The sequence below is a fragment of the Balaenoptera acutorostrata genome, chromosome 15, assembly GCF_949987535.1.
Source record: "Balaenoptera acutorostrata chromosome 15, mBalAcu1.1, whole genome shotgun sequence".
In the NCBI taxonomy this organism is placed as follows: domain Eukaryota; kingdom Metazoa; phylum Chordata; class Mammalia; order Artiodactyla; family Balaenopteridae; genus Balaenoptera; species Balaenoptera acutorostrata.
In genome coordinates, this window is record NC_080078.1 from 63,259,658 (window position 1) to 63,277,721 (window position 18,064).

The 18,064-nt window shown below is 44.7% G+C and overlaps 1 protein-coding gene across 2 annotated transcripts in view; it reads left to right on the forward strand.

The window, feature by feature from the left end:
• Window positions 1-15,207, forward strand: part of KIF3B (kinesin family member 3B) — a 38,296-nt gene extending 23,089 nt beyond the window's left edge. For both annotated transcript variants that reach the window (XM_007193297.3, XM_057529534.1), the window contains 7 exons: window positions 2,194-2,295; window positions 2,509-2,631; window positions 2,740-2,858; window positions 7,762-7,875; window positions 8,560-8,665; window positions 10,759-10,937; window positions 11,502-15,207. In XM_007193297.3, coding sequence (XP_007193359.2) covers window positions 2,194-2,295; window positions 2,509-2,631; window positions 2,740-2,858; window positions 7,762-7,875; window positions 8,560-8,665; window positions 10,759-10,937; window positions 11,502-11,598 — 840 coding nt within the window. In that variant the 3' untranslated portion in view covers window positions 11,599-15,207. The remainder of the gene's footprint in view (window positions 1-2,193; window positions 2,296-2,508; window positions 2,632-2,739; window positions 2,859-7,761; window positions 7,876-8,559; window positions 8,666-10,758; window positions 10,938-11,501) is intronic.
• The last annotated feature ends 2,857 nt before the right edge of the window (window positions 15,208-18,064 follow it).

The window sequence follows — 18,064 nt, forward strand, 5'->3', positions numbered from 1 at the left end:
ACTTGTGATTAGCAGACTTGACTTTCTGTATATCTGGTAGATATACACTGAGATCTCCTTGTGGTGTTAATATGCTGTGTCTCTGATTAAGCAAGATACAGAACAGTTCCGTCACCACCCCCCGCCCAGAGGCTCCCTTGCAGTCAACCACTGTGTGGCAATGGCTGAATTGTATTCTAGAGCGTGGAGGCGCCCCTTGTGTCGAGTGTTCTTTCTGTCCACAGTGTACAATTCCATCAGGTGCCTGGACTCTGGGCTGCCATAGGGCTTTAATGGCAGAAGAGAGCGCAGAGCTAGCTCTGGAAATCTGAGGAAGACCACTGCTTGACCACAACCCAAAATTCCTTTGAAGTTCTATCTTACGGAATTTGTGCAAACTTTAATTTCTACTCTAAAATGTATCTATGTTTATTAATTTTAAAATGACAAGTGATCTCTTTCTTGCTTCCCCTTCCCCTGCCATATGAAGCTGTACTTTATCTGTGGCATCATAGTAGCCCTTTCACAGAGCTGGGTCCTATTTTACTTCAGAGGCAGGGGTCCTTTCCAAGACTGTCAAGACCTGGTGTGAAAGTGGAGTCACATACAACACAATTAGGAGGTAACTGTGTTCCAGGGAGGGGCTTACTATGGGATTCCATTATGTCACTTCACCCCTCCTCACTCCTGCACTTGTGTAACTGGGTGTGCCCATGTTTGATTTCCATGCTGTTTTTTAAGATCACATCTGTTATTCAAGCCCAGGAACCACCTAGACCCTTTAAACAACCTGGGATATTTGGGCAACTCTCAGAAGCCAAGTGTGGCAAGACTCAGCATCACCTCAAGGTCACTGTACCTCTTACAAGTTTTATTTATGGGAGAATGACATTACATCTGTCTTTCTCCATCCCTGGATGCTGTAAAATCACAGGACAAAAGAATTTTAGAGCCAGAAGGGTGTGTGTGGTGAGGGGAGGGTTAGTAATCAGTCCAGCCCCTTCGTTTTGAGAGAAGAGGAAAATTTCAAGCGCTCCCTGAAACATGGCAGCAGGGGTATAAGTTTCTTAAAAGCAAGGTTGTGGGGTTTTTGGAGTCCATGCTTTTCAGGTGCAAATCCTTCCCCTGGCTTCAGCCACCATGTAAATGCTGAAATCTTGCAGTCTATATAGTCAGCCCAGAGCTGTCTCCTAATATCCCAGCCCGATAGCCTCTGCCTACTGGACGTTTCCATGGAGATGCCCACGGCCACCCAGAGCCTGCGCCTGCCTGCCTTTTCTCAGTTGAGCCGGACTCCAAAGAGTTACCATTGCTGCCTGCTGCTCCCTCCCCCTTAAGCCTCTGAATGCTGCCCCTCTTGGACCCATCCACTCTGCTCTCCCCAGCCACTACTGCCCTAGCCCAGGCCTGGACCCTTAAAACGGCGTCCTGTCTGCTCTCCTTCCACCCAGCCTGCCCTTTTCCAGGTATTCTTCCTGTCGCAGGGGAGTTTTGTTTCTAAAACACAAATATGATTTTGTACCCTAACGCTCAAAGGACACATCAGTGGTTCCTGCGGTTCTCAGGGTCAAGCTTAGTCTCCCTTAGCGGGACTTGGAGGTTTTTGAGTTGACCCCTGATTGCTTTGCCAACTTCATGTATCACCACTCCTTACCCTACCCTCTGAAAAAAATTTTTTTTCTTAGCTAATTCCTTGAGACAGGAAGCTTTCCCTGACTCCCTCCAAAAGCCAGAACTCTCTCCCTCCAGTGTGCCTCTCCCCTTATTACTCGGTCTTTTCCTCCTGATGGGATCTGACTGCATAGGGTAAGAGGCCGCTTACTTGTCTGTGCCCTCAGTGGACTCTCAGCTTTGTGATTTGTATTTACAGCTGCATCCTCAGTACCTAGCACATAGGAGGTGCTTCATAGGTTCTTAGTGGGGTCAAATACTTTGTACAAACAAACCAAAAAAGTGTTTTTTAAAAAGAAAGCTGAAATTCATGTATGTCTGGGGAAGCTGTATCTTCAATGTTTCCAAGATAAAGCCCCCAGTGAAGCCCGCCTCAGCCCCACCCGTGATGGGAAGGGTACAGCTGAGCACACCATATTTTCCCCCAGAGTTCATCCCCTTGGGCTCAGTCCTGAGCTCTTTATCTTTCATGGGCTTCCTTGTGAGGGGCTGTGTTCTGAGGGAGACCACTCATCAGATGGATTCTACTTTTTCCTCACAAAGGCCATGGAGAGTAAGCTGCTTGTTGGAGGAAAAAATATAGTAGATCATACAAACGAACAGCAGAAAATCCTGGAGCAGAAACGGCAGGAAATTGCAGAGCAGGTAACTTTTCATTCCTTTTTGGAGAGAATGAGGTGGGGTGAGGTGTGTTAATGCGACGGAGCCAATATCTCTTGTATTAGACTCTTCAAAGGGAACGGGACTGAAGTGTGTCACCCCTTCCTGGCGGGAGACCCTGATCTGGAGCACCCAGCCCCATGTTCTTGTCTAGACCTTGTCTCTAGGCACACTGATCAATATTGTGATGTTGCTCAGAAACGTCGAGAAAGAGAAATCCAGCAACAGATGGAAAGCCGCGACGAGGAGACCTTGGAACTGAAAGAGACGTACAGCTCGTTGCAGCAAGAGGTGGACATCAAGACCAAGAAACTCAAAAAGGTATGAAAGGAGCGAGGCCAGGCAGAGGTGCCTTGAGGCTTGGGGCAGAGGGAGAACTCTGTTGTCTAGACGGCTGCCCCCGTCACCTGCCTCTCCTGTTGGTTCCAGCTCTTCTCCAAGCTTCAGGCAGTGAAGGCAGAGATCCATGACCTCCAAGAAGAGCACATCAAGGAGCGGCAGGAGCTGGAACAGACACAGAATGAGCTCACCAGGGAGCTGAAGCTCAAGTAAGCTCTGGGCCTTCCCGGGCTCCCCTAGCACTTGCTGGGTGGCTGTTTGTTCACTAAGAAATACACCCCTGAGGACAGGGCCCTACTTCTCTCCACCCCATCTCCTGCCACCTTGTCTGTCTTCTGTTTATTCCAAAGAAAGTTATTTTCTGTCTCTGGGTCCCATCTGTTAACTGAACATCTTCACCAGATGATCTCCAAGTTCCTTTCCACTCTACCTTCCTGCCTTTAAAGAAGGCTTCTATTGGGCTTCCCTGGTGGCGCAGTGGTTAAGAGTCCGCCTGCCAGTGTGGGGGACATGGGTTCGAGCCCTGGTCTGGGAAGATCCCACATGCCGCGGAGCAACTAAGCCCGTGTGCCACAACTACTGAGCCTGCGCTTCTGGAGCCTGTGCTCCGCAAGGGGAAAGGCCGTGACAGTGAGAGGCCCGCGCACTGTGATGAAGAGTGGCCCCCACTCGCCACAACTGGAGAAAGCCCTCGCACAGAAACGAAGACCCAACACAGCCAAAAATAAATAATAAATAAATAAATAAATAAATTTATTTTTTTAAAAAGGCTTCTATTGATAAAAGGGAATCTTTTATTAACTAGAATTTTCTGAATGGTATAATGAATAGCCAAATACCCATCACCCAGATTCCATGATAAACAATCTTTTGTCCTCTATCTTTCATAAAAATATTTTAAAGCAAATCTTACCTCATGTTATCTCATTCCTATATACCTACATACGTGACCACAGTGCTTTTCTTTTTCTTTTTTTTTTTTTTTTAATTTATTTATGTATTTATTTATTTTTGGCTGTGTTGGGTCTTCGTTTCTGTGCGTGGGCTTTCTCTAGTTGCGGCGAGCAGGGGCCACTCTTCATCACAGTGCGCGGGCCTCTCACTGTCGGGGCCTCTCTTGTTGCGGAGCACAAGCTCCAGACGCGCAGGCTCAGCAGTTGTGGCTCACGGGCCCAGCTGCTCCACGGCATGTGGGATCCTCCCAGACCAGGGCTCGAACCCGTGTCCCCTGCATTGGCAGGCAGATTCTCAGTCACTGCGCCACCAGGGAAGCCCCACAGTGCTTTTCTTAAAAAAAGCTTTATTGAGGTATAATTCACATACCATACAATTCACCTGTTTAAAGTATACAAGTCATTTGTTTTTCCGGCCGTGCTGCATGGCTTGCGGGATCTCAGTTTCCTGACTAGGGATTGAACCTGGGCCACGGCACTGAAAGCCCGAGATCCTAACCACTAAGCCACCAGGGAACCCCCCTACAAGTCATTTAAAAAAAATACATTTACAGGGTTGTAAAGTCATCACCACAATCTAATTTTAGAACATCTGTGTGTGCCCTCGGCCCCCACCCAAAGAAACCCTGTACCAATTATCAGTCACTCCTCATTACCGCCTCCCCCAGCCTAATAACTACTGGTCTACTTTCTGTCTCCATAAATTTGCCTATTCTCGACCTTTCATATAAATGGAATTATACAATATGTGGTCTTTTGTGACTGGTTTCTTTCAATTAACATGCTTTCAGGGGTCATCCATGTTGTAGCATGTTAGCACTTCATTCTTTTTAATGGCTGAACAATATGGTATTGTATGGATATTCCACATTTTTTCCATTCATTAGTTGATGGACATTTGGGTGGTTTCTACCTTTTAGTTGTAATGAATAATGCTGCTATGAACATTTGTGTACAAATTTTATTGTGGACTTAGGTTTTCAATTCTCTTAGGTTATCCAAGAGTCTTACAGTTTTAGGTCTTACATTTAGGTCTGTGATCCATTTTTAGTTAATTTCTTGTATAGTCTGAGGTATGGTTCCAAATGCATTCTTTTGTATGTGGATATCCAGTTGTTCCAGCACCATTTGTTGCAAAGGCTCTTCTCTCATTGTCTTTGCACCCTTGTTGAAAGTCAGTTGACCATAAATGTAAGGGTTTATTTCTGAATTCTCAGTATTGTTCGATTGAGCTGTATGTCTGTCCTTATGCCAGTACCGCACTGTCTTGATTACTGTAGCTTTGTAGTAAGTTTTGAAATAAGGAAATGTGAGTCTTCCAACTTTGTTGTTCTTTTTCAAGATTCTTTGTGGCTATTCAGGGTCCCTTACATTTCCATATAAACTTTAAGATTGGCTTTTCAATTTCTGCAAAAAAAGCCAGCTGAGATTTTGATAGGGACTGTGTTGACCATATAGATCAATTTGGAGAGTATTGTCATCTTAACAGTATTAAGTATTCTGATCCATGAACATGGGATGTCTTTACATTTATGTAAATCTTCTTTCATTTCTGTCAAGAATGTTTATAGTTTTCAGTGCAGTCTTTGCACCTCTTTTGTTAGATTTATACCTAAGTATTTTATTTTTTTGATGCTATTGTGTATGGAATTGTTTTCTTAATTTCATTTTCAGAATGTTTATTGCTAGTGTAGTGTAGAAGAAATAAAATAGATTTTTGCGTACGTAATGGTATCTTTCCACCTAACAAAATTAACATTGTTTCTCTCGTACCCTGTCCATATTCAGATTTTCTTGGTTTATTAATATTAAGATCTACATAAGAACCATATATTGCATTTGGTTATTATGTCTCTTAAGCTTATTTTAATCTGGAGCAATCCTTTTCCCTGTTAAAAACTGTTTTTCATAGTTGACTTGTTGAAAAGGCTAGGGCAGATAGCCTAAAGAAACATCCCACGTTCTGGATTTGTCAGTCTGCTTCTTCACAGTGCCGTTTAACTTGTGGCTCTATCTCCCTTACTTCTCTTTAACTGAAAGTGAGCGCTCAACCTTGGCTGTGCACCGAAATCACCTGAGGAGTTTTTAAAAATAGTGATGCTTGTGTCCCCGCTAAGAGATTCTAATTTCATTGGTCTAGGGCAGTGGTCCTTAAACTTTCAGCAGGCACCAGATCATCTGAAGGGCTTGTTAAATGCAGATTGCTGGGCCCCACACCCAGAGAATCTGATTCAGTATGTCTGGGGTGGGACCTGAGCATTTGCGTTCACAACAAGTACCAGCTGTTGCTCCTGCTGGTTTGGTGAACACACTTTGAGAACCGTTGATCTCTCATGAGATTTGGCTAAAATATTGTAACTGCTATTGACGTGCAGCCTGGCTTGAGAACCACTGAGCTAATGGTTTCAGCCAGCAGTGATCTTTGTCTGGCTGCATTATTTCATTAGGGGTTTTGCAAAATGATGTTTTTTTAATATCGGTCCTTCCACCACATTTGCTCGAAGTTTTCTTTAAAGAGGAACTTTCCAGGGGACTTCCCTGGTGGTCCAGTGGTTAAGACTACACGTTTCCACTCCAGGAGACACAGGTTCAATCCCTGGTCGGGGAACTAAGATCCTACATGCCGCGAGGCGTGGCCAAAAAAAAAAAGAGGAACTTTTCAAAGAGATTCTTTTAATGATTAAGTTTTAAATTTGGAAAGGAGCCCTTAAAATTAAATGTATGTGTCAGTCCTCTTTCTAGGCATGTACACCTAGAAAAAAGGTCAGAACAAAATATGCCAAAATAATAAGAGTATCTCTGGGTGGTGAAATTGTGTGTAATTGTATTTCTTACATTTTCTAATGTATAAATAGGACCTTTAAAATCAGAAAGAAAAAAATACATATATATGTTATAAAAAATAGTTTCTTAAATATCAAATAAAGAGAAAATTTCTTCTCTCCAAAATATTTTTGTCTTTAAGGAAGCCATTTTCATTGCTATGTCTCTTATTAATATCTTTTTAAAAAATTATTATTATTATTATATATATATTTTTGGCTGTGTTGGGTGTTTGTTGCTGCACTCGGGCTTTCTCTAGTTGCGGGGAGCGGGGCCTAGTCTTCGGTGTGGTGCATGAGCTTCTCATCGCGGTGGCTTCTCTTGTTGCAGAGCACGGGCTCTAGGTGTGCGGGCTTCAGTAGTTGTGGCGCACGGGCTCAGTAGTTGTGGCTTGCAGGCTCTAGAGCGTAGGCTCAGTAGTTGTGGTGCACGGGCTTAGTTGCTCTGCAGCATGTGGGATCTTCCTGGACCAGGGCTCGAACCAGTTTCCCCTGCATTGGCAGTCGGATTCTTAACCACTGAGCCACCAGGGAAGTCCCTCTAATTAATATCTTTTGAATAAACAGCGAGTCAGCCTGTTTCTCATAGCACCCTACACCTCTGTGGTGTTTGTTTTGTGTCCCTCCCACGTTAACACCCCTTTGGCATTGTTCTGTCCTGAGGTTTTGAAAGAGTGAACACAGAGAGGGGGCAGGAGATTGTCATCACCATGGAGAGACACAACCCAGTGGGTTCCAGTTTCATTGTTTGCCATGTTCCCTGGGTGCTTCTTAGGCAGAGACTCTTCTCAGGAATGGTCTCCATTCTCAGGGGTCTAAGGGACTGAAATCCATCTTGTTCTGCTCTTTGTTCTGGTGATTAGAATGTGGAGTTCTCCACCTTGGGCAACAATGCATAGGATTGGAGGAAGGCAGTTTAATTTCTAATCTGTTTTCAGCATTTTGGAAGTTAACGAGCTGGCTTAGCAGTACCAGTGGCCCTCCCAAAATACTTCACTTAGCACGTGTTCACTCCAGCATAGCCCAGGCATTGCCTTCCTCTTTAGTCCTTTCACCTCCTCAAGCTGCTACTCCTTGGGCATAAGTGAGCTTTCCATATTCCTAGGACAGACCTGTCAGCATACCTAAGAGTGTTTGTCTATCTCAGGCAGAACCAAGTGTCATTCATGTCTGTACCCCAGCTCTTTGTATGATGCTAGGCCCACAGTGCCTGCTCAGCAAATGTTTGCTGAGTGACTTGACCCTTACCTATTACTTACTTCACGTGGGACCAGATAGCCAACACCCCGTTCGTATTCTTTCTCCATCTATTCACCCGTGTATGTGTGCTCTTACAGGCATCTTATTATAGAAAACTTCATCCCTCTGGAAGAAAAAAGTAAAATTATGAATAGATCCTTCTTTGATGAAGAGGAAGATCATTGGAAATTACATCCTATAACCAGACTGGAGTAAGTCACAAATGACTTCAAGTAGACTTTAAGGTGGGGAGGAGGGAAAGAATGTTGATAAGCTGGGCTTGGCCAGAGAGGTATGGTAAGAACACAGTTTGATCCATTTAAACTTGGAACCAATTGCAGGTCTTTGTGGCTGCCATAAGTCCATGAGGTAAAAGTTTGGTAATGAGCATGGTATTAGGAATTGGGAGACTTTATCACAGTGAACTAATGACCTTTCCCAAGTTCCTGCTTTTCAGCTCCCCCAGCTGTCAAGTGAAACGTGCTGGGCCAAGGGAGGGGCGGTACATAGGTGTTCTCTTACGTGTCAGTCTGGCAATGTGGAGAAGGATTCTCAGTCTGCATCTGGATTCCGCTGGAAAGATGGGAGATGTCTGCCAAGGCTGTGGGGGTGGAGAGTGTCTACAGCTAGGCTTCGTGCCTGCTGTCTAAGAAGTGGAGAATGACTCAGGGCCCTTCCAGGTTAAGAGATGCGTGATGCTCACACTTGAATCAGAAAGCCACTCCAGCAGAAAATAGAAGCAGCTCCTGCCCCGTTTACGTGTCAGCCATCAGTCCGGGGAGTTTCTTGCTTCAGGTTCTAGCTAAAGAAGGCTCAGTTTTCTGTTCCACAGTACCGATCCTGGGGCTGTGGAACACGCGCCAGCCAGGGCTTTGACCACCACAGTCCCTTTCCAGGAATCAACAGATGATGAAGCGGCCAGTATCAGCTGTGGGATACAAGAGACCATTGAGCCAGCACGCAAGAATGTCCATGATGATTCGTCCAGAGGCTCGATATAGGGTGAGAAGATTGTACTCGCGTTTCTCTCTCCTCTCTCTTAGAAGAGATTAGATTTATGTAAACCCTTCGGCACCGGTCTGCGAAGTCACAGTTTGTATCCTCTTTCCAGAGGGACCTGAGGACAGTTATATTAATAATAACAATTATAACAAATAATAGATAAATATAATTAATAAATAACAAATGATAGTAAATAAAAAGGTAAATGAGAATGAGATTTAGCAAATCAGGAGGGAAGGAGGAGAGTCCAAACATACTGTCCATGTAGCCAATAATGAGCTTCAGAATGGCCTCACGGGGAGTTGGGAAAGAAAGTAGACGTCTAGTAACAGGAGATGGAAATGCGTTAAAGAGCTGACGGTCCTTCCATTTAACATAATGTATGTGAGTCAAGTAGTTATTTGAAGTGACATAATTGATGACTATTTAATGACCCAAACCTATTTTACAATAAAAATACTGTACAGGCTTCTGTTGATAAGCACTTGCTGTGTGCCAGGCGCTGTACTCAGCACTTTGCTGCTTTCTCTGATTGAGCCCTCTCACCTACTCTGTTCAGTCAGTCCTGTGGCTTAAAGGTCAGGTAGCTGGTAAGTGGATGAATCAGGAGACACGTGTGTTTTTAAGTTATAGAGCAATTGGTACTGGAAGTGTATATATGAATTAAAAAATCTGGTGCGAAGTAGATCAAAATGTGAACTGGTTGTCGCTAGTTAATGGAAGTGAACTCATTTTAAAATTTCTTGTTTTTGCTTATCTGTATTTTCTAACTATCAATGGGGAACTGGTATGACTTTGTTTTATTTATCTATTTAGGCCGCACTACGTGGCTTATGGGATCGTAGTTCCCCGACCAGGGATCGAACCTGGACCACAGCAATGAAAGCACCACGTCCTAACCACTGGACTGCCAGGGAATTCCCTGTATTACAATGAAAGATTTCCACTTAAAAATTTTTAAATGTTTTTGAATCTCCCTTAGCAGCCAGAGCAAAACAGATTAGGATTAGTTAGCTCCTCAGGCACTGTTCTTCCTGGCATTGAGTTATTTTACATAAAGAAAACAAAAGCAAAAAAGATGTATTAGGTGTGGCTTTATGTAGTGGAAGATGAGTGACGTGTCACACAGAATCCTCAGAAACTTTTTTCTAGCAGTTTCAGAGAGTGCATACCTTGCCGGTTATTTCATGTCTTAAGCCAAAAACATGATTTTAAAGCCTACAAATCAAATATGTGGGTTTCCAGGGGGCTTACCTTGATCTAAAGGTAGAATTTAAAGCAGTGGCTCTCAGATGATTTTTAGCAATGGACCGGCCCCATTAAGAGACATGTTACGCCGTATCTCAACGTATCAAATCGATCAGTGGAGCCAGGCCATTCTTTCCCCCACCTTCTCCCAGCTGGGGCCCCTCGTGCCCCCTCTGGGGCCCTGGGGCTTGACCTCCACTGCGTGGGAGGAGCTAGAGGGGAAGATGTGGAACCATGGGTGTTCTTCCCTCTTCACACTCAACTTGGTATTTAGGAGCTAGGTAAAGGCCCACCGCCGGATATCAAGTGAGGGAATCCATCTCCAAGGCCAGTTATGAGGCAGGGCCCAGCCTGATTTTTAAAATGTGGTAATAAGCACGTATACTGCCACACACACACCCTCCACATATATACACCATACCTGCCTCCTTCCCTCTGCAACCAAAAAGTTCATCAAAGCTGCCGTAGGTGGGGAGATTATTGGTGACTACTGTTTTCTTCTGCGTATCTTTTTGTATTTTCACGTTGTCTACAATAAATGGGTTTTACTTAATTTATTCTTTTCCCCTGATTATTCCCCTTAGGATAGAATACATGTTCACTGTTGTTGTTGGTGTTTTTTTTTAAAAAAAAGGAAAATAGAGAAAAGCATAGAGAAGAAAATAAAAAATCATCTGTAATTGCACCAGGAAAAAGGTTATAAAACTACATCACTTCTTCCAGGCAGGCCCTTGGTCGGCTTTGAGTAGCATGAAATTTGCGGTTCTGTTCTTGGGTTTAGATTGCTTGAACTCTCTTTGTGTGATTGGAGGCCATCCTAGCTGGTCTTGGCTCTGCTTCTGCAGGCAGAAAACATCGTGCTGCTGGAGTTGGACATGCCCAGCCGGACCACCAGAGACTACGAGGGGCCCGCCATTGCCCCCAAAGTCCAGGCTGCATTGGATGCGGCTCTGCAGGATGAAGATGAGATACAGGTGGATGCATCATCCTTTGATAGCACTGCAAATAAGAAACCCAAGGCCAGGTGAGTGGCTTTTGGTGACCTATGTTTGAACAGAACATGTTTGAACAAGGACAAATGAGGGGAGAGGGTGGCAAAAGTGCTTGTTTATCATGGAAGTAAGTGGCAGAGCCAGAGTTAACCTAGGTCTATCTGAATCCACAACCCAGGCTCTGAGCCTCAGTTTAAATGACCAAGGATTTAATTTGGTGCTAAATTAGAAATTCTATCTTGTTAAATTCTGGATTTGAAGTTTAAGGAAAATAATTGAGTGGAAGACCGAAAAAGGAGTGAATTCTACTTGCAAACTTAGTATTTTTTACCAGTTTGGAGAAGACAGTCAAAATATGATTTTAATGGAATAACAATTGCTGAGAATCAGAGTCCCTCCCCTGAGATCTCACTCCTCCGTTGGCAGGTTGTGTTGGCCATTGAAGAGGGGCAGGCTGTGCCAGTCTCTGGTGGTTTTACAATTGAAAGTCCCCTGAGGCAAGGCCACCCTGAGATGTAATGGCATTTGATGGGAAAGGAATCTGATCTGTGTCAGAGACGGGATGTGTAATGTACATATGTGCTTGACTTTTGCAGGCCTAAAAGTGGAAGGAAGTCGGGATCCTCCTCCTCTTCCTCAGGAACCCCCGCATCTCAGCTTTATCCACAGTCTCGGGGGCTGGTTCCAAAGTAAACCCACTTCCTCCTCTCCCAGGGTATAAACAGCGTTTGCCTTCTGAGAGAAGAGACAAGCAAAAACCTGCAGAGAGGACTCGAGCCCAAACTCAGAACCATTCCCCTGGGGAGAAGCGATGGCCTCTTTGCAGATTAACCAACTTAATCTGGTTGAAACATGCTGGTCATAATCTGGCACTCAGCTCCTCTGGGAACCGTCCTTTAATTAGCATCTCAGAAATGCATGGGTAAGGTAAAGTGCGATAGCCGAAGTGGAAAGCAAGAGAATGACCAGTGACCTTGCTTCCCTTCTCCCTTGCCTCCTTCTCCTCTCCCTTCCCTTGCCCTCCCACCCTCTCCCCTCTCCTTTCTAGCCTGTTCTTTACACTGGGCTCCCTTCTTGTTGAACAGTAGGGCAGAATCAGGAGTCACCTCTGCAGGGCCAAGTCTTTGGAGGCTCAGGATAAAATGATACTGAGGTTGGAAAGCGAAAGCCCTAGAACTTGAACAGGTGCTTGTTTTTGTAGGTAGAAATGAGAAATCTCATTTGGAGCCAAGCCTCCGAGGGGCACGGTCCATGCCCCTCAGTAGGAAGTGGATCTCCCTTTGGGATCTGCTGAAGGAGCAAATGTTTACCAAGGAAGCTACCGACTTCTGCTCCAGAAGGATTCAATGTCAGAGGCAATAGAAATAACATTCCCTTTGCCTCCTTGGAGAGTTTAGGGAAACAGCTTCTTTAAAACCTCAAAACCATGACCATCTTGTCAAAGACGTAAATCTGTAAGTTGATGCCATGTCCATACACCGTGTCACTTTACTCTTCATTTGTCACCATTTTCCCCATGCACGCATACTCTGAGCGTCCCTGCCTGGGCCCATCCTCTGCCTCCAGAGCATGCTCTGCAGTGGGCCTGTTTTGTGGGAGAAGGGAGGCTGGCTCTGCCTTCTCTGATGGGACGAGAGCTGGGGGGACGAGACACATAGTGGCACTTTTGCATCCCCCGTTTTGTTCTATATTTGCATAGAGAGCATTGGGGTGACTAGGCAGGTCAAGAGTCAAGAGGCTTGGTGCATTGGCAAGGGAAGACATAACAGATGGAAGCAGAGGAATCTTGCCTGCCTTCAGCAGAAAACTCACCTAATCCTAGAACTGTGGCTCTTCTCAGGCAGAGCCAAAGGTGGTGGCGAGGTGTGGCTGTGCGATCAAATAGGCTCAGAGGAGAGAGTTAGGAATTTCCGTTTACATATACTAGTTTGGTTTGTAAGTTTTAGTTCTTTGTATTATTGAAATTCAAAGCTTCATTTTACATTGGTCATTAGGTGAATGTTACTCATTTCCCCTTAAGAGAAGCTCATAAATGTGTGCAGGTGTGCAAGCACAAGGGTGCCTGTGTTCTTCCAGTGTGTCCGTGTGTGTTTGTAAGAGAGAGACCAAGAACTTGCCCGACTTTAGAAATATGCTACCGTGCAGTTGTTGCCTTTGTCTGTATTAAAGGCCCGTTGAATGATTAATCCAGGCTGGAAGCTCCCACGTGGGTGTCTGAGTCTACGAGCCAAGCCTGAGGGGACAATATGCGTCCCCAGTCAGCCACACCAGCGCACCTTGCTGGCACGGTGCCTCGGGAAGGTGGCGACTCAGGTGGGCCTTGAGTTATACTTTAACTCAGCTGCTCAGTTCCCAGGGCACATTTCTGGATCAGAACCCGTGGGAAAGAGGAGGTACCAAGTGCAATGTCTTAGTGCTCTACAAATGGAGCTCTTTCGTCTGACAGCTTGTCTCTTTTTATAACCATTCTTTCTGAACCCAGGGCCCTTTTCAGCAATTCCCAGAGCATAATGGAGGCATCCCTCATCTTTCTCGGGATCGAACTCTGCTTCTTTATTATTTACTAAGAATTCACCTGTTTGAACAGGAACCATATAATGAGGTGGGTAGCCTAAGATGGTGACCTGCCGGTTACACCTGTCTCTTGCACCACATTTCCTCGAAGCTAGTCTGAATTCTCTAGGCTGAACATATCCATCTGGCAAATCTGAGAACTGAAAATTGCAGATAACACTGTAGCTGAATACTGATGTCTCCAGGTGGCTATTCTGACCACAGGTGGTTGAGTGACCATAGAACTTTTCTAAGAAGGCAAAAGAAGAAAGCCAAGTTGACAGGCAGGATTATGAAAACAGGCTTGCCTTGTACTTGGCTGTGTTCATCTGGTGGTCTGTGAAACGAAGTAGAAGAACACCTGGGTGGAGGTGAAGCCGTCCCGTCCCGGAGCAGTCTCCGGTGCTTTTCTTCTCTCAAAATTGATCCAAGAAATATTCGAATAGAGTAGACAGTAGAATGTCGTGCTGCCACCGGAAAGCTGCTGCTTTGGGCTCTGAATTGAGCCAAATGTGTGGACCTACCAAGTCGACTGAGGGACCTGGTTTTCATGTCTGTAGTCATGCTAGAATGTTCCAAGCCATCTGAGGGCCTTCAAGTCAGCAGCAGCTAATGAAGTCTGGCAGCAAGTCTAACAGGATCTAAGAGGCTCATCTGAGAGAAGGAGTTTGACGGAGTGTGCAACCCCCTTCAGCGAGATCCCCTTTTGCTCTGATTGGTAGGAATGTATCTGGCTTCAGATTTCAAATCCCATGTCTCCCAGGCCCCTGAATTCAGAACCCAAGGCCACAAATCATAGGCATGAAGCACTTTCTTAAGACTCTGCCCTAATATTGGATTGTCCTCCGTCGAATGCCTGCATGCTGCTTGAATCTCACCACCCGCACCTCCACGACCAAGGGCGTCAGAGAGTTCTGCAGCTCAGGCGTGGGCCATGCCCCACTTCTGTCTGACTCTTGTTAAGTCCTCCTTCACTGAATGTAGAATCGTTGCCAGGTTTCTGAGAAGCGTCGATTCCCTGTTAACGTGGGATATCAGTTCTGCCTCACATTTCCCACTTGAGGTCAGGCTCACTGCAAACAACGCCTTGGGCCATCTCAGCGCCATCAGTGGACGAAAAGGGGGCTGTTAATATTCTCTAAAAGCCATAATCGGAATGCTCAAAGGGACCTGGATAAGAAGAGTGGGCCTGGCTATTGTCTGTCCTGCAAGGTTTTGTCTTGTGCTGTTCAGAAATCTGCCCCCCTTCTCCCCACCCTTGTTTCTTGAATGAAATGCTTTTGAGGTTAATTATGAAAGGAGTGATCCTGGGGCAGGCAGGAGGCAGTGGGCTTTATGGCTCCTTGGAGTTACTATTGATCTTGACCTTCTCTTTGGCTACCTTTAGACAAAGAATATGCCAATACTTGGGGCTCTAATTTTACAACTGATATTTATTTGTATCATCTCTTTGTCTAGGAATGTAAAAGTGATTCTAAACTAAGATGTGTAATAAAAATCAATCAGATTTATTGTACTTACAAAAAGGTGTCCTCATAAATGACTAACGTTTTTGAAAATGACTTGCCTGTGGCTGACACACTGCCAATTTCTTTAAACATTTGAATTTTTCTAGTGAAAGGAGGGTGGGAATGGAAAATGAAGATTGAGTTGGAATGTTGGCATTTTAAAAATATAGCAATGAGGTAAAGGGACATGAAATGAAGAAAGAGTGACGAGTGCTTCTCGTGTTTTTCCATGAAGGTTCCTGAGACAGGCATGAAATTTCTTTTAATTTCTGTGTTTTGTTTTTTATGTTTCTTTAAATTTATTACATATTATACTTTAAAATATATATATATTTTTAACAGATTATTATTTTTTAATTAATTAATTAATTAATTTTTGGCTGTGTTGGGTCTTCATTTCTGTGCGAGGGCTTTCTCTAGTTGCGGCAAGCGGGGGCCACTCTTCATGGCGGGGCACGGGCCTCTCACTATCGCGGCCTCTCTTGTTGCGGAGCACAAGCTCCAGACGCGCAGGCTCAGCAATCGTGGCTCACGGGCCCAGTTGCTCCGCGGCATGTGGGATCTTCCCAGACCAGGGCTCGAACCCGTGTCCCCTGCATTGGCAGGCAGATTCTCAACCACTGCGCCACCAGGGAAGCTCCCTATATCTTTTTTTAACACAGAAATATTTCATGTCATTTACCCTCAAGAGAAAAAGTACCAGAAGTGGGCCACTTGTTGGTCTTATGGTTTCTCATATGCTCAGGCCTGCTGGCGTGTCCCCCTGGGGGTCATGTACCCTGTCTGAGGAGTGGGGACTCAGTAGAAGGAGCTCAGACCGTGGACTCCGAGCGGGGCTTGAATCCTGGTTGTGCCTCTGCTTACTAGCTGTGTGACTATGAGGAATTTAGTTTACCTCTCTGAACCTTGGGGTCCTTGTCTGTAAAATAGGGCCAGTAATCCCCACCTGGCAGGGCCATTGTGGAGGATTAGCATTACATTTAAAGCAACAAGTACTCAAGTATGTGGATGAGAGCAGACATTTTAAAATGTGGTTATTAGGAATTCCCTGGTGGTCCAGTGATTAGGACTCCATGCTTTCACTGCCGTGGTCCGGGTTCAATCCCTGGTCGGGGAACTAAGAGCCCACAAGCCACGCGGTATGGCCAAAAAATAATAAAAATAATAAAATATGGTTATTGCTGTGACAGGACCCTGTGTTCAGAAGACACCATGAACAATTTGTATCCTAAGAAACTAGAAGCTAGTACTGGGTATATTATGTTTAGAAAACCCTAGGCCTCTATAGAAAATCTGCTAATCACTTAACAAATACATGTTGAGTACCTACTATGTGCCATGCTGTTCTGGGCACTGGATATAGAGATGTGAACAACGTGGTCCCTGCCTGCATGGAGCTTGTGCTTTAATGGGGAGGGAGGCAGGGTAAATGGTAACCTAATGCACACAAAAGAATAATTACAAATCATGACAAATGCCGTGAAGTGATATTATAAGACATTATGAGAGAGTAATAGGGGCCTAATTTAGATTGGGCGAGTAAAGAAGGGAAGGGCTTTCTGGAGTAATGGCATAAAGTGAGATTTAGAGGACAAGGAGTTATCTGGACAAGAAAGTAAGGAAGGGAATTTGTTTAAAGAGGGAACAACGTTTGTGAAGGCCTCGTGTAACAGACAAGTAGAATTTCACAGGAAGTTATCTGCAGTCCTTTTTTACCCTCACTAGGGGGAAGCATGGAGAACTACTATAGAATAGAATTTAGTAGAGGACTTTAAAAATATATATACCAACAAGAAATGTAAAGAGCACAGAGAAGACGGTGGCCTATGTGATTAGGCAAATGATTCTTAACTCTTCATAAGATGGCCTCAAACTATGTGTAATATCCCTATAGCCCCCTTTCTTTCCAAAATGAGTTAGATTAGTTTAGCTTGTATAATTATTGGTTGAGAACAGATCAAAACTCATTAGCCAGAAAGCAAGGGTTCAGAGTGTGATTTGAAGAATTATGAGTGTGTTCTTGAAAGTGGCAGAAATCTGGGTGGGTCAGGGTCTAAATATCAGGGGAGGTACAGGGCAGGGTTGCCGGGCAACTTGGAAATTCCTGCTGAATCACCAAATTGTCTTCTCATCTTCCGGGTTGTTTAAAAAAAAAAAAAAATCAAGAAACTACTCAAACCTTGTGTGATGTAGTAAGAAATATGTAGGGTCTTTATCCCCCCAAAACTTCTACAACTCTTGAAATTTCCTGAGTGATAAGAGTACCTTTTGGTATTCCTAACAAGCCCCTTTCAACCATACCTGAGCTTATGCTAATAAAGTGACCCATGGATAGCTTCAGGATGGAGGCTGGTTGCCAGAGGAACCTGATCTCCAGGGAGGGGAGAGGAACTGTAGATTGAGTTAATCACCAATAGTCAATGATTCAATCAATTGTGCCTACCTAATGGAACCTCCATAAAAGCCCCTAAACGATGGGGGTTTGGAGCGCTTCCAGGTTGGCGAACGCACGAAGATGCTGGGAGGATGGCATGCCCGAAAAGGGCACAGAGGCTCCGTGTTCTTCCCCCAACCTTGCACTATGCATTTCTTCCATTTGGATGTTCCTGAGTTGCATCCTTTATAGTAAACCGGTAATAGTAGCTACAGTGCTTTCCTGAGTTCTGTGAGCCATTCATTCTAGTAATTATTTAACCTGAGGACAGGACTGTGGAAACCCTCAACAGTTACAGCTGGTTGGTCAGAGATACAGGTGGCAACCTGGGACTTTGGACTAGCATCTGAAGTGGGGGCAGTCTTGTGGGACCGAGTCCTTAAATACTGGGAGTTAGTGTCAGTACTGAATTGAATTGTAGGACACCCACTTGGTGTCTGGAGAATCAGAGACTTAATTATCGGGTGGAGGGAGAAAACCCATACATTTCATCATCAGAAGTACTGTGAATAAAAACAGTTGACCTTGCAAACTGTTTTGAACTTCACACTGGTGTTTTGTCTCGGGGCGCGTGATTTTGGCAGGTCCTTTTGTACTAGAGTTGCCATCTGATTGAATTTTACCCTGAGAATCTGGTCTCCAAGGACTATGCAGTGGTCACATC